This window comes from Muntiacus reevesi, chromosome 2, assembly GCF_963930625.1.
Source record: "Muntiacus reevesi chromosome 2, mMunRee1.1, whole genome shotgun sequence".
NCBI classification, from domain to species: Eukaryota; Metazoa; Chordata; class Mammalia; order Artiodactyla; family Cervidae; genus Muntiacus; species Muntiacus reevesi.
Genome location: NC_089250.1, coordinates 264,708,139 through 264,733,466, shown reverse-complemented (window position 1 = coordinate 264,733,466; position 25,328 = coordinate 264,708,139). Strand labels below are relative to the sequence as shown.

Sequence of the window (25,328 nt, the reverse complement as noted above, 5' to 3'; positions counted from 1 at the left end):
AGGCGGGAGAATAAGAGTGGGAAATAAAGAACTGAAAATGGCTTGATTAAAAAAAATTATCATTTTTAGCTACACTGGGGCTTTGTTCTGGCAGAAGGCAGAAGGCATGTTCCGGAGCATGCAGGCTCAGTAGCCTCCCATGTGGGATCTTAGCTGCCCAACCAGGGATGGAACCCGTGTCCCCTACACTGGGAGGCGGATTCTTTACTACTGGACCACCAGGCAAGTCCAGAAAATGGCTCAGTATTCACAGCAGTGGTCTGAAGTCTTTTGAGTCATGAGGCAGATATTGTGAAGCCAGGCCAAACGAGGCTCAGCGAGGTTGCTCTTTCTGCCCAGAGTAGTCTGGGGCAACCAAAGGGTTTAACCCACTGGTGGATTTGTTCCAGAACCTTGTCTCAGCCACAAATCGATGAGAGTCAAGGAAGAGAGTGAGCAGTTGTGAGTAGAGATGGAGGAAAAAGGGAGACTTAAAAGGGGACTTGTATGCTAAGTCACTTACTATGGACCATAGCCCGCGCCAGGCTCCTCTGTCTATGGGCCTCTCCAGGTAATACTGGAGTGGGTTGCATTCCCTTCTCCAGGGTATCTTCCCCACCCAGGAATCAACCCATGTCTCTTGAGTCTTCTGCACTGCAGACAGATTATTTACTACTGAGTCACCGGGAAACTCTAAAAGGGGACAGAAGGAAACAGACACAAAGAAAAGAGACAAACACAGGCCCAGGGGGCAGGATGCTGTGTAGTCAGCAAGGGGAAAAACTGTGAAACTGAGGCTTGAGCTGTGACAAATCATACACTGACGCCCAGCAGCTGCCATGAAGCTTGATGAATCTTTATTAATCTAGGGCCCACCAAGAGGACAGCTGGGGCAGGAGCAGGGCCTCCTGCAGGCTGGGGGCACGGGAGGCTCGGGGTGGGAGCTGGGGGGCTCCCCAGGGCGATGCCCGGGCGCTCAATGATTCTCGCTGGGCGGAGAGGTGGGGCTGGGGCGCAGAGCCAACTGCACCTTCTCCACCAGCCCGGCCCACTGGCGCTGCATGTCTTCCACCAGGGGCTCGAACCAGCTCCTGAGGCGGGCCTGGAAGGCCTCGGCCTGAAGGCGCATCTGGTTGCCCTGCTCCTCGACCTTGGCGCGCACCTCCTCTAGCTGCTGGCGCATCTTGTCCAGGCGGTCCTGGGCCCGGACGCCCACCTCCTCCAGGCGCCCGTGCAGCTTCTGGCGCCAGGCCTCGGCGCGCTCCAGCAGCGGCTGGCCGGCCAGGGTGCTCAGGGTGGCGGCCCGCGATTGGCCCTGCTCCACCAGGGGCCCAAGGCGCTCGCGGATGGCGCTCACGCTGCGCTCGGCGCCTTCGCTGGCCCCCGCTTGGTAGACGGCCAGGCGCTTCTTCAGGTCGTCGGCATCGCGGAGCAGCCGCTTGCGCAGCTTGCGCAGGTGGGAGGCCATGCGGGCCCGCAGCTCCTCGGTGGTCTGGCCCAGCATGGCCTGCACCTCGCTTCGGTACTGTGCCAGGCGGTTCCGCAAGTCCTCCATGTCGGAGCCCAGCCGGGCCTGGGCTGCCTGCAGCTCCTTGGACACGCGGGCCTGTGTCTCCTGGGCCATGGGGCCCAGTTGTCCCTCCAGCTCCTCCCTGTAGGCCTTCACCTCCTTCATGGTCTCCTCCATCAGCGCCCTGGGGGCCGAGAGGGGCGAATGGAAAGAGGTAGGGATCCTGAGCTAGGGTGATGGAGGGAGATGAAGAGGAAGGTGCCAAACAGGAAAGACTGAAGAACAGGATCAGAGAGAGGGAAAACCAGGAGCTCAAGGAGAAAAGAAAGCAAGAAATGAGCAGAAGCTAGACCCCCCCCCCCCAAGTGTTGGTGATGGGAAGGTAAAGAAACCCAGATCAGAGGAGACTGGGGTCCCGAACACACTGCCCACCGGAGGGATCAGGGACCAGAGCGGAGGCACTCACGTCAGTTCCTGAATGACCTGGGTGTTGAGCAGTTCCTCCTGCACCTGGTCAGACAGGGTCTGCACCCAGCGCAGGTAATCCCAGAAGCGGCCCAGCGCTTGCTCCCAAGGTTGGCTGTCCTGCCTCCGGGGCTGCTCCGGAGTCAGGGGCTCCTCGGGCCCCAGCTCTCCCTCCATATCCGCCTGGCATCCTGCACACAGCAAGTTCACGGCGGTCAGGGTCCTCCGCCCTCTCCAGGCACACAGTACCCGGTACAGAGGAGGTGCTCCACAGAGGCTGGTGGGCTTCTTTAGAGCAATGGGGGGTGGGGAGGGGGTGGAGAGACGCCCAGCCTGTTTAATCACTTGACAAGCATGGATTGTGTGTGGTCCGAGTACTGCCATGCTGGGGTGATAGAGAATAAAACAGCCCCAGATAGAGAATAATCACCGCTGACACTTAGCTGCTCCTCACTACCTGCCTGACAGCAGTGCACGAGAAACTTTCATTTTAAGGATGGGGAAACTGAGGCTCAGAGAAAGTAAAACTGCAGCTCAGAACCAAGGGATGTCAGAGAGACCTCAGACCTGGGGAGATAGACCAGCAGAAGGGAGGACCCACGGACGGGAGGAGGGCAAGCTTTGGATGGGAGGCGGTGGGGCAAAGAACCTGGGCGAGCCCCGCCCATACCTGCCAGGAGCGCGACCACCACGGCAACCCACAGAACCTTCATCTTCCGGCTTGCGATTGGCCAACCTGAAGGAGGGAGAAACTGTCACTCAACCCCCGGTGGGGGGAACCCCCTCCCCCTCAGAGCCCTGCCCGATCCGGTCTTAGCCTTCAAAGCCTCGCATCCCAGCAACATCCTAATCCAATTCCAAGTATTTACCTAGCGGCCCCTTCATTGTCTATTTCATTCCCGCATTGTCTTCTCTTATCTCACCATCCCCAGGTCTGCCGCCACCTAAATTCCATCCCTCTCCCAGGGTTCAGATTCCACTCACCCGGCCCTCCCCTCCATCCCGGAGTTCCCTGAAAGCCCCGCTGGACTTTCTAAAGTTCCGACCTCGCATTCCTCACCGTATCTTCCCATTCCTCACCGTATCGTCCTATTCCTTACCGTATCTTCCCATTCTCAGCTCCAACTTCACATCTAAACGCTGTCTTCCACATATTCGCTAATTTAATCCTCATTAAAAAAGTCCTCCAACCCACGCTTTAGCTACCGTGCCGCCGCCCCGGAGCCTCCCCCTAACGGAGAGCTTAGGTTGATTGTGGGCTCCTAGTAGGTGCTCAATAAAGGACGGTAACAGTTAGTGGGTCCTGGGCATGTCTCGTCTGGTTTTTCCTGCAGGTCCAGCTGCTCCCCTGAACCCACCTTCCAGCCCCAACGGGATGCGCCTGCTCCCCACCCTTCTCGGTCCGCTTCCCTGTCTCTGGCCTCCGCCTCTGCTCCGGCTTCTGTCCTGGCCCGGGAGGCGTCGGACCCGTCACCTCGTTCACCTCTCCCGCGGCCCGTCCCCCACAGAAGCCTCGAGTCTCCGTGCCCCCAGCTCTGCCTCTCACCGCGTTCGCCTCCGGAAACCGCGTCCTTGTCCTTCGCCTTCGGGGTTGAGCAGGGACTCACGGATCCCAGATTCGTCCAATTATAGGACTCCCCCCCTGGCCCGCCCACTCCTCCAGAGCTGGGGCAAGCTGGGCCAGCCCCCTCGGGTCACGAGGTGGGCCCTCCTCCCCTTTCACACACAGCCAGGAGTGGGGTGGGGTGGGGCTTGGAGGCCTGGCAGCCACCACTCCCAGCCCCCGTGAAAAGATGACATCTCACCCAGTAACTCAGGCGGCTTCCTCCATTCTGGGTGAGCTGGTGAGGGCTGGGACAGGCCACTGCCCACAGTACCCATCCCCTGCCTGCCCTTCTCTTTTCCAGCAGATGGATGAATAGAATTTGGGGAAAGGACTGGGGGCCTGAAATCCCTGGTTAGAGGAAGGAGGGGGTTGGGTCTCTGGGTAGGGAGGGGGAAAGGAGCTAGCCGGCCCAGATAGAAATGGGATAGGAGTTCTGGGAACTGTGTAAGGTACCTGCTAATAGCCCAGGCTTTGAGAGTGCAATCTGGACTTTAACATGAGCTCCCTCTTGGGCTGTTACCTTGGGCACAGGAGAGTGCCTCTCTTGAGCCCCCTTCCCCAGTTGAGACCTGAAAATCCAGCATTTCTCCCCAACTGTGTATTGTTCCTTTCTCTGGGCTTGAAGCATGGGTGTTGCCTGCTTAGGACTGTGGATTCCGGAACCAAATTGCTCAGGCTTGAATCCAGGCTCTGCCAGTTGTCAGCTGTGTGACCTTGAGCCAACAACCTAGCCTCTCTGAACATCCAGTTTCTTGGTCCACAAAACCAGGAAAAGAGTTGCACTTAACACCATCGCAAAGAGTGGGACATGACTGAGCGACTTCACTTAACACCGTCATTCGGTGAAGCAACAGGCTATGTGCGTACCAAGAATAACTAGGGTTAGCTGGCAAACAGTGGCCCTGTGTTGGACTTCACTTCTGTGCCGGGCCACAGTGAACACTCCTGTCCCTCCCTCCCTTGCAGCCCTGTTCAGGAACCCCAGCTGTTTCACAGATGGGCATCCTTAATTGAGGGTGTTGTAGCCACGCTCTCTGCTCTCCGGGAAGCAAACTCACTCAGAAGGACAATGCAAATAGTGGAGTGCAATTTATTACACCAGCGGGCCCAAGGCAGAGTCTCCTCTTAGCCAAGGACCAGGCCAGTTTTTGTGACAACCTTATATACCATAAGTGTACGTGCTCAAACCCTCCTCCCCGAATTCCTGGAAACTAGCCTGGATAATGTAAAGGGGCTTAACCATGATTCATGTATCATTAGTCCAGACAGCTAATTAGGCTAACACATATCAATAGTTTCTGTGGAGATAACAATTTGTTTTGTTCTGGGGTAGATTAGTATATTCTTTTTGGCGACAGAAAGTCCAGGTACAAGTCCTGGAGTCCTTTTATCCGGGGGGTCTGTTTTTCAGTTGGTGTGTTGTTTCTATAGATTCTGACCACATAGCTCAAAGTCCACTGGGAGAACTCTCAGGCATGCAGTCCAAAGTCTAAAATGGGGTCCCGCAGCCAAGATGGAGTCCGCTTTGCCCACTTTCCACTTTCATTCGTCCCTCTTGATGCTCCTAACTCTCAGTGGGAGCATCACTCATAGGACTATATTGTACCCTAGGCCTCCTAACACTGATCTGGGAAAGTGAGGATAGTCTCTGGGATACAGAGTTAACAACACATTGTAAAATGCAAGGTCCACATAACAGAACAATTAAAATGACTATAATAACAGTAAGCACAGTTTTCCACCAATCACCCTTTACCCAAGATAGGATGAGGTCCAGGGGGAATATTTTCATCTGACATTGCTTTTACTTGGTCCCTCATGCCACCCAAAGCAGCCGTTACATTGCCAGATAGATCTGGAATGTATACACAAGGTTCAGCCATAAGTATGGCACAGGTTCCTCTCTGTGCGGCAGTGAGTATGTCTAAAGCCATTCTATACTTGATTTTTGTTGTCTTGCCTGATGCAAAAAATCCCATAAGCTAGGCATGTCACCCCTCTGTAGAGGTGATACCTACCATGGGAGGCCGTCCATCACAGACAGAGGCATGGCGCTGGACTGGCCCAACGGCCTTGTGCCCCCTTTAGAACAGATCCCAAATACCTCACCTCCTCCTTGCAGATCTGAGCCTTCTTTTTCGAGACCCGGTAACCAGCCTCCATCAGCAGTCCCAGCGAGGCCTTGGTTCCTTCCCAGCAATCATCCTTATTCTCAGCGGCCAGGAGCAGATCATCCACATATTGCAGCAGCCAACAACCAAACTTTTCTGGCTGAAATGCGCCTAAGTCCGAAGCCAGGGCTTCCTCAAAAATGGTTGGAGAATTTTTAAACCCTTAGGGGAGGTGAGTCCAGGTTAGTTGCTGTTTGGCGCCCCCTGTTGGGTCGTCCCACTCGAAAGCAAAAATTAGTTGTGATACCTGGGCTAGGCACATACAGAAAAAAGCATCTTTTAAGTCCAGACAAATATAGAACTTTTGCACTTGGAGGGAGAAGGCTGAGTAAGGTATATCGGCTTGGGACTGTGGGGTGCAGGGTCACGGCAGCTTGGCTGACCAGCTTTAAATCTTGTATTGGCCTATAGTCCTGTCCTCCTTCCTTTTTAACTGGTAGGATTGGTGTGTTCCATTCTGATTGGAATTAATTAGGATGCCAGCCTGTTTCAGTCTATTTATATGTGGCAGTATGCAGAGACGAGCCTCCAAGGGCAATGGATGCTGGCATTTCTAACCCGGGTGGCACTGGGCTTAAGTTGTATTATTACTGGAGTGTGGTGTTTGGCAAGCCCAGGGGGGTTTCCTTCCGCCCAGACCTCGGGAAATTGTTGAGCTAGTGTTTCCTCCTGGCTGTTCATCCCCTCTAGTCTCTTCTCAGTATATTCATGTAACCTCCATTTGTCTTGTGGGGTAACTGAGAGGGAGAGTAAGTAAGTAGCGGGGCCCATGTGCAAAGTGGGGCATTTGTGGGGGGAAAAGCTCACTTGTGCCCCCAGTTTAGAGAGTAGATCTCTTCCCAGTAGAGGTACTGGGCATTCAAGGATATATAAGAACTCATGAGTCACTTGGTGCGCCCCCCCAGCCATTTGGCACTTTCGGGGCTTACAGAATTGTCTAATCATTTCCTTTCCAGATATCCCAATTATGGCAGTGGTTTTTTTGAGAGCGGTGCCACGGGCTCAGTTACTACTGACAGTCCTGCTCCAGTATCCACCATGAAGTCAATAAGACGGTCCCCCTACTTTTAATGTTACCCTGGGCTCTTGTGGACCTGTGTCTCTGAGCCCCAGCATCCCTGTTTGGTCTGTAGGCCGTCAAGGCCTACCACTGTACTGGTTGATTCCCGGTTTTGAGCGATTTTAGGACATTCGTTTTTCCAGTGGCCAAACCCTCGACACCGGGCACACTGATTGGGTTGTATCGTGGGTCTAGGCTTTCATGGGGGTCTCCTGAGGGATTGGTCTCCTCCCCAGGAGGGAAGGGCTTTCATGGGCAGCCCAGCAGGCTTTTCCAAGGCCGCGGCTAGCATTGCAAATCTCTGGTCTGCTCTCTTATTGTCCTCCCTCCATCTTTTTTCAGTTTCTTTCTTGGCTTCCGTATCTCTATTTCTGAATACTTTGTTTGCAATTTCAATTAGTTGGGAGCTGGACATTGATAATACTCCATCCAGCTTCTGGAGCTTTCTTTTAATATCAGGATAAGCCTGTGACACAAATGCTGAGTTTACAAAGATGTGGGAGCCCCGGCCTCGGTGTCGATCGGTGTATGGAGTCTATAAGCCTCACACAGTATTTCATAAAATTCAGAAGGGGGCTCAGCCTCTTGTACTACTACGGTAGGTTTTGCCGTATCCATAGGTCTGTGGGCTCCCCTTTTTACTCCCTGTAGAATGGCTGTACGGTATCTGTCTAATTGGTTTCGCCCCTCATCTGTATTATAGTCCCAATTAGGTCTATCATTGGGAAGGGTTTGTTCCACCCACCTCTGTGGGTTTACAACCCCTTCTGGAACCATTTCTAGCAGCCATTTCTTTGCTTCAGTAAGAATTCTGTACCGCTGTTTGATACTGAAGAGGGAAGTTGATAATTGGGTAATATCATCCCATGTTGGTTGGTGGGTACAAAAAATGGTTTCCATCAGTCTAATCATGCCCTGTGGCTCCTCTGAATATGGTGGCGTATATTTTTGCCAGTTCAATGTATCAGTAGGTGAAAATAACTGATAGTAGTCGGCCGTGGGAGGCTGGTGATAATTACTGTCTTTCCCCTGTATGGGGGCCTGCTGGACTTCCCTAAGGGAATTCTGAAGTGGTGTCTTCTCTTCTAACTCCTTATCGGAGCACAGTCTTTGTTTAATTCCAGTGTTCCCCTCCCCTGTTTCAGCGGGACTCACTGGGGGCGGGGGCGATGGGTAGAGCTTATGCCGTGCCTCTGTGGCAGGAGCTGAATCCGGAGGGCGGTATCCAGGGGTCCCTCCCGTTGGGCTTGGAGCCTGCTGGGGTGGCGGCTCTATGACCTCTGGGGGGCTGAAGGAAGGGCCGGGGACAGGGGTGGTGCCTGAATATCCTATGGCCTCGGCCTGGTGGCTGTTAAGGCCCCTGGCCGACACATTTGAGGGCGGGTTCATCATCTAGTACAGTGGGTGAGGAAGTTCCTCATTTGGATCCTGTAGAATCTCTTTTTTATCATCAGTTCGTTTCTGTGCCTTTTTCCCTCTCCATTTTGAATATAAAGTCATGCCCATGGTGGGGGATCTTGGGCCAGCTCTAGCCAGAAGTCTATGTATGGGAACTGGTCTGGGTGTCCAGGATTTCCCATGACTATCGCAGAGACTGCTTTTATTATTTTCAAGTCCACTGTGCCCTCTGGTGGCCAGCCAGCTCCCATAAGCAGGCCATGCGACCTTGCAGAGGGTGCGTAGCCGGCCAGGTGTCATTTTTACCCCATAATCTCCTCTGAACCCCTTTTTGAAACTTTTGATCATATTGTCCAGGATAGTTAGTTGCCTTAGATCCGTTTCCTTCCATTTTGCCTACCTTTCCGGGAGTGTTCCTTCTCCTGCTGGTGGAGTTTCCGGTACCCCCAATATTTCTGATATTTTCACTTGATGAAGCACTTGAATTGCCACTCAGCTTCTTCCCTGATAGGATTGAAAAGAGCTTTACCTGCCAAGTCCCGGAGGGATAGGGGGAGTCCGGCGTGCTTTCTCCTGTTGTTTTATGCGCTTGAACCAGAATATCACTTTGTCTAGGACTACTTCTCCCCAAACTTTAAATGCCTTCTCTGCCTGGGTGAGCTTGATCAGCTGTGGACAAAAGCACAGGTGAGTTAAATAACCCACATCCCAGGCTATCTCCGGAAAAGCCAATTTGTACTCACTTATGTATTTCCCTTTCTCTACCTTAACAAGCTTGAGGGGATTGAGACTTTCACAGCAGATGGAACACCTCCTGGGGAAGGGCAAATAGGTGTACACAGAGACCAAGTTTCTTCCCCCAGAAACCCTCTTGCAATTGCCTGATACTAATTTTTCCCGAGACACCACCTCCTAAATGACATTCACAATAGAGCCTTCCTTAAAGCCCTGTCACGTCCGTCAACCTGTACCCGACGATTGCAGTCACTCTCACACATCGGTCACCAATAGGTCCGTGCACTTCTCTAATCCCTCCCAGGGGGTTTATCAGGGCCCGTCTTCCACCCTATTGGGTGGGACCCTCCTTACCTGAGCGCTCAGTTCCCTCACTGCCGTCCACTATTTGCTAACGTGAGAGGTTTGGGCGTTGAAAGGCAGAATCGTTCCAGAGGGGCGAGGTACCCTGCCCCCTCTAGGTAATTCAAGCCACAAGGCCCCGGCTTGAATCACCTAGAATTTGAGGAGCCCCAAATGGGACTTGTCGCCTCGAAGTGAGGAGCTTCCAGACCAATGCACCAAAAATGTTGAAGCCATGCTCTCCGGGAAGCAAACTCACTCAGGACAACGCAAATAGTGGAGTGCAGTTTATTATACTTGTGGGCCCAAGGCAGAGTCTCCTCTTAGCCAAGGACCAGGTCAGTTTTTGTGACAACCTTATATACCATACCATAAGTGTACGTGCTCAAGCCTACATCCCCAAATTCCTCGAAACTAGCCTGGATAATACAAAGGGGCTAAACCATGATTCATATATTAGTCCAGACAGCTAATTAGGCTAACATATATCAATAGGTATTGTGGAGATAATGTGTTTTGCTCTGGGGTAGATTAGTACATTCTTTTCGGTGATGGGAAGTCTAGGTATGAGTCCTGGAGTCCTTTTATCCAGGGGGTCTGTTTTTCAGTTGGTATGCTGTTTCCATAGATACCGGGCACATAGCTCAAAGTCCACTGGGAGAGCACCCAAAGTTCAGTTCACAATCAGTCTAAAATGGGAGTCCCGCAGCCAAGATGGAGGCCGCTTTGCCCACTTTCCTCTTTCAAGAGGAGATTCAGAGTTGAGGTGACAGTAAAGTCAGCCTGGAAGAACTGGAGGGGCTGGGACTCACTCCTGGTCCTTTTAGGAGGTGAGGACTACTGGATTCCCTGGGGCGGGGGAGGCTGGATGCCTGGTCCCAGGAAGGGAGCCCCAGTGCCAGTCCATCCTGGGTTGCAGTCAGCCTGTCTGCTCTGGCCTCAGAAAGCGCTGGCAGGGAGTGGGTGGAGAGGCTTCTTTGGGCTATAAGGGGTCATCACGGGCCAGCAGCCTCCCTGCCCAGACACTGTGTGAGTGAGATGAACTTTCAGTTCCCCTGTCTGGAGAGGGGCAAGCGATGTCAGCTTGCTTAAGCCCTAGGTGTGCAGAACTGACGCCCCCAGCCTCTCCCTGCCTATGAGTCAGACTCCAGCCCACCCCTCCCCCACTCCAGGAGAAGTAAATGATTCCAAACTCTTTCCAGGTGCTCAAATGCGCCTTGAAGTTTCTTGAAAGCTTTGACCTTCTATTATAATCAAGTCTTAACACCCCTTCATCCCCTGCCCCTTTTGGAACCTGGAAAGACCCCAGTCCCAGCTCGCTGCCTCCCCACACCTGTTTCAGTTCACGGGGAGTCTTCTGCAGCCTCGCTGGCCAGGCCAGGCTGAGTGACCACAGGCTGCACCCTCCCAGGGAGGGAAGGCCTGTGATGTCCTTGTCGGGCAGCTGTGTGATCCTGGGCCAGGCCCTTCCCCTCTCTTGTCTAGGCTCTGGCCAGTGACCAGGCTGGATTCCCTTGCCCACTATGGGCCACTGCGGGAGGTCGGGGACGGACCAAATGGGCCACAGACACAGAGGAAAACAGAGAACAGAGGCCTCCCATTTCTTTTTTTTCTATGTATATTTTTTGTTATTTTTAATTTTTTTTGTAAAATGTCCCGGTTCTTCCATAACTTATAAACATGATTTATACTGAGGGGTGGATGGGAAAGCGGGCACGTGCGGGGTGACTGGGGACGCACCTCTCCTTGCTGCCCCCTTGGGGCTGGGCCCATTTGGCCATTTCGGGGGACGGGGACACCCCAACACCTCCCTGAGGTTGTCTGACCGCCTCTGCCCCTGGTGCTCAGAATCCCGTAGGCCCCTCGACTCCAGAATCGCTTCCTGGACCCCAAGCCCACTGGGCACGCGGCCCCTTGTCCTCCACATCCTGCCGTGCCCGTCCTTCGGAGAATCCCCCCTCAGCTGCTGGGGTGCTGGGTCCCCTCCTTTCCGCTGCCCCCTGACCCCCGAAGAGGGAAGGAAGGGAGGGGGAGGGGGGCTCAGGTCTCCCCTCCGTGGCAGGGGGAGGGGGAGGTGGGATCAGAAGGAGAAAGGGCGAGGAAGGCGGGGCCTGCCGGGGCTCAGCCAATGGTGAGGCCGAAGCCGCACTGGAACTTGTTCTTTCGGTGATTCAGGAAGGCCCCTAGGGCCAGCGTCAGGGGCAGCGGCGGGAGCTTCTTCTCCAGCGTGGCGCCCACGATCCAGTTGCTGTCCACAGACCCTGTGGGTGGACAGTTGTGTGAAGAGCCTCACCCGACACACCAGATGCCACCGGCCAGGCCGCTGGCTGTGCTGTCCCCACTACCCGGACCCTCTTCACGCCCCCAAGCACTTCAGCTCCCAGCTCTGTGACCCGTCCCCTCCGGAAGCCCTCGGCCACCCCGTGGACCACCCTCCAATTCCAGTCTTGTCCACACCAGGCGCTGCTCTCTGTGAATGGGCCTGTGAGCTCTGCCACTGTGAGCCCTGGGGGGTGGGGGGTGGGGGGCTGGTCACTGCTGTGTCCCCAGCTGGGCCAGGGCAGGTGCTGAGTTATCTGCTGAATCAGACTGAAATCTCTAGGACTCACTAAAGGGAAGCAGGCAAGCTGCAGTCCAAATGCAGCCTCAGGCCCGGGGCTGATTGCAGAGGGAGAGCTTAAGGCGGGTTTCAGAGGCAAAACAAACCCCTCTCCCTGGGCCTCCTGGCTACTTTTGTTTTTGGCCACACTGCATGGCTTGTGGGATTTTAGTTCCCTGACCAGGGATCGAACCCAGGCCCTCAGCAGTTAAGAGTGAGACCACTGGCCCACCAGGGACTTCCCCTGGCTGCCTTCAGAAGCCTTGAACCAGGGCCGCTGAAGTGGCCTTTCCGGGGTGGTCTCCACACCCCAAACCCAAGAGCCACTGAAGCGCAAGGAGGAACTTAAGATGAGAGTCAGTCATTCTGGGGGAAGGCTGTGGGTCTGGCTGTGACCGGGCAGCCTCCCTAAGGTGAGACAGAGGGGCAAGGCCAGCTCACTCCAACTTGCCTTCCATGCATGAGAAAAAGAAAAGCAAGGGCCATGCGTGCAGACTGCTAGAGGACTGCTGGCTGCGGGGGGATGGTCCCTGCAAAGCTCGGGGCCCAGGCACCCACCCACCGTCTTAACAAGCATTCCTGGGTAATTTGGGGCCCGGCATGCTGCCCGCTCCCATTTCCTCTGGCCTGTACCCCACTCAGAGCCCAGTCACCTCTTGTTTCTCATGTAAGCAAAGGGAGGTCTGTACCTTTGAAGAGGAGGTTGGCCTTGGGCAGGTCCAGCTGGTACCCGAAGGAGACACTTGTATCCTGCATCCTTGTGCTGGCCTCGAACTCCACACCCACCTGCAGCTGGAGGGGCCAGGGCAGCACACACGAGTCAGCCTCCGAGGCCGAACTCTCAGGCACGCCAGTCCCGGGCACCCCATACCCAGCCAGCCAGTCCCCAGACGGGCTCACCTGGTCACTGGCTTTGTGGTAGTACGTTGCATGCATGCCCGCCTGACCCAGTGTTACTGTCGCCAACCAGTTGTTCACTGGAAGAGGGCAGGCAGGTTACCAAGGGGGTCTGGGCAACCAGGGGCCCGCAGGTTTTCCCCCTCTCCCCTCAGACCCAGGAGTCCAGCCCCCAGCTCCTCCTCCCTCAGTCCCAGGACTCCAGGCCCCCAGGCTCACATGTATACTTCCCAGCTAGTGACATAACAGTGCCCTCCTCCCCGGGCCGCCGGTGGTAGACCAGCTCTCCGCCCAGGGCCAGACACGGTGTGATGCTCTGGAGGTAGTGGGCCACGAGGATTCCTGCAGGCAAGAGGTGCAGTGATGACTTCTGAGCTTGGTGGTTAGTTTCCACCTGGTCAGGGCACCAGACTGGACTCCCGCTTCCTCGGGCCCCCCACTTGGGCTCCTTGGGGTGCCGTTCACAGGGCTCTGAGGTCAGCCCCCCACACCCCCTGGGAACTCATGAACTCTGCATTCACCTCCCTAAACAGGAGGCTGCAGGGGCTGAGGAGTCACGTCACTCCCACGTGGTCACAGGACACGTCAGGGGTGGAATTCAGGCCTCCCCATCTCCTGAGCCCAGGCTTCGAGCCACTCTGCCGCCACGGCGGTGAGAGCACACTTCGGGGGGCCGGACAGCCTGGGTTCAAATCCCAGCCCCAGCACGTGCTGCTGGGGCAACCGAGGGCCACTGTGAACGGGATACCTCATGAAGCTGTGAGGAAGAGCAGAGGGCTGGATGCAGGTGTGGCGTGCCCAGGGTGTGCTCAGCACACAGGGCCCGGCCGTCACGGACACGGGCCCCTCAGCAGGAAGGATGGCTCTGAGTGCCCCTCAGAGTTTGCTAACCGCCCACTCCACCGCCGGGCTGAATTCCTCGAGCCCAAGGACTGAGACAGTCTGTCTTTGAGAGCCCAAGAGGGTGGACACCACAGCGGTGATCACTGCGGAGGGGAAGGGCCAGGGAGGGAGAGGCAGTGGGGGCCGCAGAGGGAGTGATAACGGAGAACCGGAAAGCAAGAGTCACCTCTGTAGAGACGGGGGAGCGATCAGAAATGGAGGCGGATGGCGGGACCTGAAGATGCCCAACCTGAAGGACGTAGCAGGTGAGGACCGGTGAGGTGAGCTTAGAGATGGACACCCAGCCAGAATGGGGAAGGAGGGAAGGAGGCGGGGACAGGCAAGGACAGGGAAAGCGCAGAGCTGGGGGTGGGACAAGCCTCGGGGACAGGAGTACGAGGTGTGAACCGAGACGTGAGGATGCTTCCCTGGACAGAGATCAGAGGCAGCGAGTGGGGACCAGCCTGAGGGAGCGGGACAGGCCGGGAGGACAGGCCGGGACCTGCTCACATCTTCAGGCACGCCCAGACAGGGGCGGCCACTGGGGCCGTGGGGGGTGGAGGGCTGCTGCACAGGGTCCAGGAGGTGTCCTGGGGGCGGCTGCGGTCAGGGCAGGCTGGAGCTGGCTTCTCCCTGGGAGTGGGGGACACTGACCCACCTCCTGGGCCCGCCTCTGCCAGCTGATTGTTAAACCATGACCAACCAGCACACCTCTGGACAAGAGCAGCCACTGTCCCAAGAGAAGGGGAGTCTCGGGCACACAGAAAAGTGACCATCCAGGGGTCACACAGGGACTTCAACTCAACAGTCTCTGGTCATGGTTTAGACTGAGGGTTTAGAGACCCTGAACTCCTCTCCCACCTTCCATCTCCTCGGCTTGCCTCACCCTCTGCTTCCCAAGCCCTACCCTCCTCCTTTGCCTCCTGCTCCAGCCTCATCCTCTCCAAGTAGCTTCACACACAGAGAGATCTTGTTAAAGCACACACCCGACCCTGCTCCCCCTGCTCAGAGCCTACCATGACACCCCAGCATCAAGGACACCCTGGCAAGGCCCCCTGTGGTTCATCCCCAGCTTTCAAACAGACTTCCTCCAGGAGCTTCATAAGTCCTTGGACAGAGCTCATCTCCTCACAGGCCTTTTTCTTGAACATCCTGCCCTTTCTAGCATCTCCATCTCCTTCAGTTCAGTTTAGTTCAGTTGCTGAGTCATGTCCGATTCTTTACGACCCCATGGACTGCACCACATCAGGCTTTCCTGTCCATCATCACCAACTCCTGGAGTTTACGCAAACTCATGTTCATTGAGTCAGTGATGCCATCCAACCATCTCATCCTCCATTTTCTTAGCCTACTATTTTTCCCTCCCACTGTGTCTAGACCCAGCTCCCCCATACCCAGGAGCTCCCCAAGTCACTGGCATTGTCAAGGCCAGTGGCTCTCAACCAGGAGTCATTCCACAGTGCCTGGAGTTCAGTTCAGTCGCTCGGTCGTGTCTGACTTTGCAACCCCAAGGACCACAGCATTCCCTGTCCATCACCAACTCCTGGAGTCTACTCAAACTTATTTCCATTGAGTCGGTGATGCCATCCAACCATCTCATCCTCTGTCATCCCCTTCTCCTCCTGCCTTCAATCTTTCCCAGCATCAGTCTTTTCAAATGAGTCAGCTCTTTGCATCAGGTGGCCAGAGTATGGGAGTTTTAGCTTCAACATCAGTCCTTCCGATGAACACTCAAGGCTGATCTCCTTTAGGATGGAGTGCCTGGAGTGGCCGTGAAGAACCCACTGAGTTCAAAACTCCACGAGAAGGAAAAGAACACCATAACAAGTCTGAAAGCAGAGAGGTGGCCTCGGACAAGGGGCAGAGTGCGGCTTTCCTGAAACCTGCGGGGCTGGGGCCGCACCTGGCTCCCTGGGGAGGGGGTACCCAGCCGGCTCTTGGCTGGGGCCTGACAGAAAAGCTTCCTGCCTTCCCCATGCCGCGCTCCCTGGGGTTTTGGCCACGCAGCCTTCCTCTGGGAGCGCTGCCCTTCTCTTCACCCTCCTAGATCTAGACACTGGCCTTTAGAGACACCGTCCTCGTCACTCCAGGCGAGCTGGGCCCTCCTGTTACAAGCTCTCACACCGACCTGGGCCTCTCCCGAGTAGGCGTTCTCCCAACAGTAACACAGTCACTGTGTGATTGTTTGTCGCAAGGCAAGTGTCTCGGCTACTGGCCCGGGAGCCCGTGAGGGCAGGGAGGGGCTGTGTGTGTCCCAAGGTGGGCACACACTCAGGGTGCTCAGAATGAAGCCGAGGCCCCAGAGGAGGAGCTGAGGCCGGGGAGGGGACCAGCTAAGTCCAAGGGCTCCTCCTTAGGCCTCGACCGTGATTCCAACGCCAGGCCCTCTGCATCCTCGCTGTGCGAGCCCCAGGTGGGGCTGATTTCACCCCAGGCCTTGCCTTCCTCACCTGTGAGAAGCCTGATCCCCCTGCCTGTTGTGGGGTGGCCCAGAGACCCATCCCATGGTGAACCCTAACTAGCTGTGTCTGGCCCCACAAGGGGGCTGACGGGTCCGCCCATTGATTCCTTCACCAAGGTCCTCTTGCTGTAATTGTGCCTTTGAGATGGACGGGGAAACTGAGGCTCGGAGTGGGTGGAGCCATCAGCTGTCAGTGGTCATGAATAATTACATGAGTAACTACTCATATACTCAGTACTGCCCTGGGCCCAGAAGTTCTGATCGGTGCTTGAGGGGAGGAAGGGACGTCCATAGGGACTAAGAGACAAGTGTCACTGGTGGCCTTGGGCTCCAGGGACGAGAGACCTAGAAGCCAGTGTTGAGAAGCATGAAAGGCTGATGCTGGTGAGTGTTTGCAGGGGCGGGGGGCCTGGTGCCTTGGACTCTGGAGGTGGCCTCGCTGTGTGTCCTTGGGGAAGTACTTGCTCTCTCTGGGCCTCAATCAGATGGGGATGACGGCAGCACCACCCCACAGGGCTGTGAAGGATTCCACGAGCCAGTCCCTGATGGCTCGAGTGACTGGATGAAGGCCTGGGTGCGCACAGTATGCTGAGGGCCTGGCAAAGGGCACCAGGTGGGAAACAGGACCTGCGGTGACTGCTGCTCACTCCTTCGTGCGGTATCTTCTGAGCGTCTATTCTGTTCCCAGCACGGTTCCAGGTGCTGGGCACCCAAGTGTCCTGGCTTCCCGCCTTCATGCTGCACTCGCTGCCCAAGAGCCTGCTCTTCCTGACAGAGCTAACAGCAGGCACAAGAATCCAGAATCACCAACTCTACTCTTCCGGTGGGTCAAGCCAAAATAAAGGCTGACCTCTCAACTCTGACCTCCCTCTTATCTCCCTCACCAAATCCAGCAGCGAATACAGACCCCCCCAGACCTCCGCTGCCCCCTTGTGGCCCAGTCTCCACACGTCAGCACAAGAGGTCCTGTCAGAAGCTACGTCGGATGATCCTGTCCCTTTCAGAATCCTCTCGTGGTCTCAGGCTCAGAAGCTCTCCAGAGCTTAATGTTTCAGCCCTGCCATCCTGACTTCTACCACTTGCCCTCCTTCCTCATTTGTTACAGCTCCAGTCCTCCTCGATGTTCCAGTGAAGGGTCGTACCTCGGGGCTTTTGCACTTGTCCCTTCCAGCTGGAAAGCCCTTTTCCCATATATCTGCTTGGCACCTTCCCTCACATCCTTCAGTCTTCGTTCAGGTATAACCTACGTAACGAGGCCTTCTCTCAAGACTCCACCAGCCCCTCCTGATGCCACCATCTTTCCATAGGGCTCCATCACCCATCTGCTTTACTTATGTCTCTAGAATGGAAGGTTCCAGGGGCTTCCCAGGTGGCGCCAGTGATAAAGAACCTGCGTGCCAACGCAGGAGATATAAGACACCTGGGTTCGATCCCTGGGTCGGGAAGATCCCCGGAGAAGGCCACGGCAACCCATTCCAGTATTCTTGCCTGGACTCTCCCATGGACAGAGGAGCATGGTGGGCTACAGTCCATGGGGTCACAAAGAGTTCAAGAAGACTCAAGTGACTTACCACGCCTCCCTTAATATACATAATATAAAAATCACCACTAGAATGTCCAGAAGACAGACTTAGTTTTCCTTAGTTCACCACCATATCCTCTGGACATGGAATATATGATTCATAGTCAAGAAACATCAGATCAATGTAGAGAACTCAAAGGCAGATGCCCAGAGACAAAAATAAAAAAGGGGGAAGCAGAGAGGAGAGACCAGAAGTACAGACATTAGTCAGCAGGTCCTTGCTCCCAGCCAACCCAAACAGGAATCTTCCTTGTCGCCCTTCATCTCAGACTGACTTGCCTCCCCTCAGCTACACGTGGACTTCGCCTGCCTTGGGGTCAGCTCTGTGCCCCCAAGCAACCCCAGAGCCCCACAAGTAATGCAGCAGCTCCTTTCCTTGGGACCCGTCACATGCCTAACCCCATTTGAGACTTTCCACACATGACCTGCTCGACAACCCTGTGAGGCAATCCAATTTTAACAGATGAGGAAGCCGAGGCCCATGAGGGTGATGGAAGCGCCACCCCCCAACCCCTCAGCTGCAGTGAAGCCAGTGGCAGAGCTGGGACTTGAACCTATTTTTTCCCCTATGAGGCTATGGGATCCGTTTGATACTCTGTGTTCTGAAGTCACGCCTGCCCCTGACCATTTCTTGGATGGCAGAAAAGGATGGTCAGAGGGAGAAATGGATTTGCTGGGCATGGGGTCTGACCACCTTCCAAGCCCTGTGCCTCTTACCTGAACCCACCAGAACGTCTGGGTTCCCCAAAGTGACGGCTGCTGTGAAGTCGGAACCCCGGTACTCGCCATCCACCTGCCAGTTCACAAACTTCGACTGCTGGGTCTGTGGGGGGAGGGCCAAGTATGAGGGTGAAGTTGAGCAGGACCCCATGGGGCCCGCCGGGGTACAAAGGGCCTTTCAGTGGCCTCCCCTTCTCTTCTGCAGGAAAAAGGCTTCAACCTCCTAGCCCTTCCCTGAGGGCAGATCCATTTACTCATCAGAGAAAAGAGGAAAAGCAGAGAGGAAAAGTAGTCCGCTAACAGTCACACAATAGTGCCGCCAGGGCTTCTCTCAGGGCTCAGCGGGTGAAGAACCCGCCTGCAATGCAGGAGCCACAAGAGAGATGGGTTTGATCCCCGGGTCAGGAAGATTCCCCTGGAGGAGGAAATGGCAACCCACGCCAGTATTCTGAAAAAAAGTTGTCTGAAAAACTCCATGGACAGAGTAGCCTCACTGGCTACAATCCAAAGGGTTGAAAAAAGTCGGACCCAACTGAGTGAGTAAGCGCAGCACAACAGTGCCATAAGGTGGAATTCTGGCTCCTGTCAAGGACATGCCAGGGCCTCCACCCAGGAGGAGGATGGGAACTGCCAGCTGAGCACAAGACGCCTGGCACACCACCCTACGGCCTCACCACTGACCAACCAGAAGAAAGCCACACATCCTGCCGCACCCTGCCCCCAACCTGCCTTTAAAAGCCCTTCCCTGAAAACTGGGATTCCCTGGGGGCTCAGATGGTAAAGAGTCCGCCCGCAACCGTCCGCAATGCGGGAGACGTGAGTTCAATCCCTGGGTCGGGAATATCCTCTGGAGGAGGAAATAGCAACCCACTCCAGTATTCTTGCCTGGAAAATCCCATGGACGGAGGAGCCTGGCAGGGTCCAGCCCACAGGGTCGCAAAGAGTCGGACACAACTGAGTGACTTCACGCATTCACTCCCTGAAAACTAAGGGGGAGTTTGGTCTGCAGAGAACTAGCCACCCACAGTCCTCGCTTGATCTTTGCGATAAGCCCTTCTCTGCTCCAGACTGATGTTTCAGTTTGTTTGGTCACACTGTCCCTTGAGTTCTTGGTTTCAACACCAAGGGCAGCCTGGGGCTCAGGGTGGCTGGGGGGAGTCGCCGACTCCATCCTTCCACTCACCTGGATGGCCATCTTGGACCTGAGGCCAGGGCCCAGCTGATGAATGACCTGAGCATTGAGGCTGCCACTATTGTCCATGTCACCCACCAGCACGGGGAATGCCTGTGGGGCAGAGGGCAGGGTTAGAGGTGAGAGGCCTAACATCATGGATGTACATGCATGATGGGTTCTGGTGAGAAGCCTAGGATTGGAAAGCCTAGAATGAGGTCCTCTCCTCCAGGAAGCCCTCTAAGACCACCTAGGCTGAGTTAGGCTCTCCTCTGGGCTCAGCCTTTGGGTTTCCCCATTTTGGTCCTATTCTCCCTGGACTGCTCCTCTCTGGGGACAAGCTTATTCTCTTTCTCCACTAGGCTGTGAGCCCCCAGGGCTGTTTCAGTCACCGCTGTGTCCCCAGGACCACCCAGCACAGAGATGGGCAGGACATGGAGGGGTGCCCTGAAGGTTTGCTGAATAAATGTTTATTGCATGGACATAGTTAACACAAGCAAAAACCTAATTTAGCCCCCCAACTCCACCTGTGTCCTGCCCCAGCCTCCTTCTGGACTTCCAGTTTTGCCTTCACTCTTCTAACCCAGGCTCCGCAGAAAACCTGAGAAATGCTATTACCAAAGCACTAGTATCACGGCATCTTCCCCTCCTTTAAATCTTTCCGTGGCTCTCTAGTGCCCCCTAGCGAAAGTTCAAATGCCTGGCTTGGCCTTCAAAGCCCTGCATGATCTGCAGCTCAGCCCTGCCCACTCTGGGTCATCACTGTCTGGTGACCCTGCTGTCCTCAGACTCACCCAGAGAAGTGGGGGTCAGGATGAAGGAATGACCCAGGTTTCAATGCACCTTGGAAAGACCCAGTTCCCACCTCCCCATGCCACCAGCAGCCCAGTCTCCTACTGACAAAGCTTTCTTCCACTGACTGGCTACATTATTTGTTAGAAGAAAGATACAATGAATGAATGGCCAAAGGTACCTCACCTCTGTGGGACTCAGCTGCTTCGTCCCCACATACGTGACCCCGAAGTGGTAGTTGGACTCCCCAATTGTGCTGAGGGCTACTGTGTGGTTCACCTGGAAGAAGAGGGAGGGCTGTGGTGATGAGCCTGTGGGCCACTCCCCAGGGAACCCAGCTGAGCCCACTTCCAGGTCAGCTCCCCTCCAGCCTGGGATGGGGGATGCTTGCCAATCTGACTTCCCTGTCAGGGCGTCTCTGGGCATGGCAGGGGATGAAGACTGGGAGGTGTGGCCTCACTAGATTAGACACTCAAGAAAAGGGATGTGTGGGGGCATACCTGGTACTTCATCCCTGCCTGGATGCTGGTTGTGGGGGTGGGTCCCTAAACCCTACCACTGCCCCCAAATTGAGTGGTAAGCCTGGCACTGTCTATGGTGTCTTTAAGTATCAAGGAGCCCAGATCTTTAAGGAGGAGTTAAAAGACTGTATGTGCAGATGCAGAGGGATGGCTGGGATGACCTCTGAAGGATAATGGTACCAGAAAGGCTCACCTGGAAATGATTACTCAACCCTTTGTTGACTGTGAGCTTGACACCTTCCATCTGAATAGGAAACAGCTCTGAAGGAGAGAAAAATGCTGTCACACTTCAACACACACACCCCATCTCTCATCCCATTCTTCCCTATAGTCCCTACTCTCCCTTCTCCAGGAACCCACAACCAGCACACTGCACAAAGCACCTCATCCAGGGAAGAGGCAGAATTGTCCAGAGGATGGGCTCAGGACCAAGGCCCTTGCCTGCATCCAAATTCCAGTGCCACCATCTACTACTTGTGTGACCTTAGTCAAGTTATTTTATCCATGTCAAACGTACCTGTTAGTTGAAGATGCTCACCACATAGAAATACTGCAAGGATTTAATGAGTTAACACACACTGAATGCTAGAAAAGTGCTCAATAACCCAGCACCACTTTCACTACTACAATTACTCCAAGCCAGGATCCAGAAGCCTTGGGTTCCACCTCCAATGACCCATTGCTGACACTGTGACCTTGGGCCTCGGTTTCCCTCCCGATCACATAAGGCTGGCTTGGCCGATTCCTGGGGCACATGAGGTCCTTAAGGTTTTTCTGTACCGCTCTGGCGTTCCATCCTGAGGTTCCATCATTTGATCCCATCATTCTAAGCCCCAGGTTCAACGTTCCACTATTGGATCCCAACGTCAACTCCTAACGCTCTGTTAAGTGATTCCAATGGTCCGTGCCAATTCCCAAGGTCCTCAGTGCGCTCCTCCTTCCCCCGAGATCCGGGCCATCACACCCCTGCCAGGCCCCCAGCCCCTCACCCTTGCACTTCCGGTGGCACTCCTCGAACGTGCCCGGGTTGGGCAGGCAGCCGCAGGCCCCATCGTCCCCGGTCCCTCCAGAGCTGGCAGCCGCAGTCCCGGGGGTCCGTTCGGAACCTCGACCTGTGCCAGCTCCAGCGCCCAGGCCGCCCCCGAGTGGCGGCAACGTGAAGCCGGGAGGAGAGGGCGGAGGTGGCGGCAGTCCCACGAGGGGAGGCGCAGGCGGCGGCGGCGGCCCTGCGGGCGGCGAGCTAGCGGCCAATACGTTCCCCATGGTCGCCTGCAAGGGGAAAGGTCAGAGGGCAGAGGTCAAGGCCCGCAGGCTCCAGGCCGAGTCTCCAGCCAACACCCCCTAGGCCCCCCCCCGCTCAGAACCCCAATTCTTACGCGCGGCAGCGCCTCCTCCCGGTCCGGGCTCCGCTCCTACCCCGTGGGCCACGCGCAACCGAACCCGCTGCCGCCGCCGCCGCCACCGTCGCCCCGCCCCACCTAGCCCATTGGTTTAGAGGGCCTTGAGGTCCTCCCACCAGCTTCAGGGTCTGGCCTTACTATTGGAGTCATGGATGAGAGTTCCACCCACCTCTTTGGAACGTCCGTTTCTGTTGGTTCCCACTCGCAGACGGGTCACAGCACACCTCCCTGCCCTTCCCATTGGCTTGGGGAGCCCACGCCGATTGGCTCGCGATGCCGCGGGTTCCGGGGCTCACCCACCATTGGTCTGTGCTGCTCACTTTGCACCGCCCATTGACGTAATACCTCAGCCCCATTCCCGAAGGCGTCCCTCTTTCGACTCCGCCCGGCGGCGAAGTTGTTAATGATAATTGGTCGTCCTTGGCCCTTGCAGCTTCCTGATTGGCTCCTGCAGGTACAGGTGGTGTCGTAATCCATCTTGTGTGTTCATTGGCTAACGTGCTAGGGTCAAGGGACATGGATAAAGATGGGTTGCGCAGCAGAGGCTGCTAGGCAGCAAGGTCAGGCCTCGCATCCCACCAGGCACCGCGGCAAAGGGGCGGCCCCCTAGTCCGAAGTCGCAGACCGAAAGCCGGAAGTGCTAGCCCTTCCCACAGTGCCACGGGGAGAATTCTAACCCGTTATGTTAACTCTGTCCTGCTTCTTGTTACCCACAATACCTCTTACCTATTTAACGGGACAGTTGCCGTAGGCCCACCCCTTTCGTTACCCATCATGCTTTCTGTGTCTTTCCCCCAACCCTTCCCTCAGTCACTGAAGCTTCTATCTTTGGCCCATTCATTCCTATCCCATTACCCAGCATGCCTTCCGCTCCATTCATTTCAACTTGGTTGGCTGTACGACACTTAGCCCTTTTACGCCTGTTCATTTCCCACATTCTTTTTCTTTTTTTTTTTAAAGTATGTATCTATTAATATTTGGCTGCACGGCTGGACATGCAGGATCTTTAGTTGTGACCTGTGAATTCTTAGTTGCAACAGGCGGAATCTAGTTCCCTGCCCAGGGATGGAACCCTATCCGCCTGCACTGGGAGCGCAGTCTTAGCTGCTGGACCACCAGAAAATTCCTCCCGCATTCTTCTAGCTGTACCTTAATTGAGCATCAGGCTTTATCTCTATTGCTCAACTTGCCTGTGGCCCCTATTTCTCCCTTATTCATTCCTCTACCCCTGGCTCATTCATTGAGATCTATTACCCATCATGCCCTGAGCTCCTATTACAACATTATTCATAATTTTGCCTTTGGCCTACTCTTACTCATTACACCCCTGCCCCTTGTACTTAGTTACTGCTATTCCTACTTTGTTCCGTTTATTTCTATCCATTAGCCATTAGACTGCCGTTATTTTTCCTTATGCCCTGGACTCCTCCTGCTCCTTCCATTAACCATGGCTTATGCATTTTTGCTCATTATCCCCTCACTTAATTATCTTTTTCATATCTTTTTGTCTGTAACCTGTCTTAACTTCTAGTCTACTGATTCCCTCAAGACCTGGACCTGCCCACCCCCCCCATTCATTACCCATTATGTTCCACCCCTATCCCCTAAACAGCTCACAGAAAACACCAGTTGAGACCGGTCAAAGTACAAATTCATATTTTGTAGGAAATGCTATGTTAAAAAAAAAAAAATCACATCCCCTATCCCTAACCCAGGTGATCCACTCCCCCCACCAACCCCCAGGGAGATGCTTGGGTCCAATCCCACTGGGCTGGAGGAAAAGGACTCAGTAGTCTTCAAAGTAACAGCAAATTCTTCTTCCAAGACTGGCATCAGCAAGGCACACTCTGCATGAGGCTCACCGCATGAAGCCCTGAGCTGGGGCTTAATTCTCTGGAGACAGGAATTGGGATAGTGGGGGCACAGGGAAGAAGGGTCTGTACCCTGAGACTCCTGCCTGCAGGAGGGAGGAGATGGGCAAGTTCCGCTTTGGGCTGGGGAATCCCCTCCCTCCACCTTTAGCGGACAGGGTGGGGAATGGGTGAGAGAGGCTCTGCCGCCTGGAGGGCTCAGGTCTGAGCAGCAGGCTGTCCCCAACACCCAGCCCAGCAGAGCTATTAGGAATTACTGCCTGAGGAAAAATCAGGTCTGGGGTCTTCTTTGGGATTTGGGAGGAGCCTGGAGATGGTGGGTCGTGAGAGGTATAGTCTATGTCTGGGGAATCCTTGGGTAAGAGTTTGTGCAGAAACCTACCTTCTCCAGCCCCTCCTAAGATTATCAGGTTTCCATTGTCATGGCCAATTTCTCTGAATCAGAGATTATTGATTAGAGGTCACAGTGGAGCCACCAACATAGAAGTCAAAGATGAGATGCATGTGTGCTAACTGACAGTGGCTGGGCCCGAGGTCAGGGACCCTAGATCCCTGGCAGAAAGTTAAGATATCAAAAAATGAGAGGTGAAAGGGCAAGGCCATGGCAGCTTACACATACATGGCCCGGGACATGACAAAGCCTTTGCCCTGGTAGGACTCAGAGGGGCTGGAGTAGGACAGGGCATCGTAGATGGGGTTGATCTTGTCCAGATAGTCTTCCTCCTCCTCCTCGTCCTCTAGATCCAGGGAAACCCTCTCCACAGCAGGTGGCCCTGGAGGCACCATGATGGGGGACCCCAGGCTTGTGGCCCCACGGATCAGGGGCCCCGACCGTTCTTCCAAGGTGGGCAGCTCATGGTATCGTGGCATTTCCTGGGAATGGGGGGCGGGGGGGAATGAATCCAAGGTTATCTCTTGAGCATGACACAGAATCCCAGTTTGCTCCTCGACCCTCAAATCCTGGCCACTGTCTCCCCATGCCAACCAGACCTAACCTCATCCTATGTCAACCTTTGTCACCTGGGTTGATGCTGCACTGGGACAATCATGTAGGTGGTTCTTAACTCGAAGCTCAGAGCATGGACCCTACCCCACTGATCCTAAGCTTCTCCTTTTCTTTTGATCACTGAAACCCTGGTCTTTCCCCCTGAGCCTTTGAATTCAAT

The 25,328-nt window shown here is 55.1% G+C and overlaps 3 protein-coding genes across 5 annotated transcripts in view; all 3 read right to left on the bottom strand.

The window, feature by feature from the left end:
- Positions 1 to 814: 814 nt before the first annotated feature.
- On the bottom strand, positions 815 to 5,789 carry APOE (apolipoprotein E). 3 transcript variants are annotated; one of them, XM_065926286.1, is made up of 4 exons: positions 5,670 to 5,789; positions 2,625 to 2,690; positions 1,956 to 2,145; positions 815 to 1,673 (listed from the first exon to the last, which is right to left on the bottom strand). In XM_065926286.1, the coding sequence occupies exons 2-4, from the start codon at positions 2,665 to 2,667 to the stop codon at positions 956 to 958; spliced, it is 951 nt and encodes a 316-aa protein (XP_065782358.1). In that variant the 5' UTR covers positions 2,668 to 2,690; positions 5,670 to 5,789; the 3' UTR covers positions 815 to 955. The 3 variants fall into 3 exon arrangements, with proteins under 3 accessions (XP_065782358.1, XP_065782356.1, XP_065782357.1); XM_065926284.1 differs by lacking the exon at positions 5,670 to 5,789 and adding an exon at positions 3,501 to 3,598; XM_065926285.1 differs by lacking the exon at positions 5,670 to 5,789 and adding an exon at positions 3,313 to 3,475.
- A 5,080-nt stretch (positions 5,790 to 10,869) lies between these two features.
- TOMM40 (translocase of outer mitochondrial membrane 40) lies at positions 10,870 to 22,390 on the bottom strand. Its single transcript, XM_065926283.1, has 10 exons — positions 22,268 to 22,390; positions 21,881 to 22,160; positions 21,085 to 21,152; positions 20,557 to 20,649; positions 19,591 to 19,692; positions 18,405 to 18,510; positions 12,982 to 13,104; positions 12,766 to 12,842; positions 12,555 to 12,657; positions 10,870 to 11,527 (listed from the first exon to the last, which is right to left on the bottom strand). Exons 2-10 carry the CDS (start codon positions 22,152 to 22,154, stop codon positions 11,388 to 11,390), a joined length of 1,086 nt encoding a protein of 361 aa, XP_065782355.1. The 5' UTR covers positions 22,155 to 22,160; positions 22,268 to 22,390; the 3' UTR covers positions 10,870 to 11,387.
- A 1,553-nt stretch (positions 22,391 to 23,943) lies between these two features.
- The window catches only part of NECTIN2 (nectin cell adhesion molecule 2), a 32,948-nt gene continuing 31,563 nt past the window's right edge, over positions 23,944 to 25,328 (bottom strand). Inside the window, exon 9 of the mRNA XM_065926280.1 lies at positions 23,944 to 25,035. Within this exon, the coding sequence (XP_065782352.1) occupies positions 24,772 to 25,035 (264 nt within the window). The 3' untranslated portion in view covers positions 23,944 to 24,771. The remainder of the gene's footprint in view (positions 25,036 to 25,328) is intronic.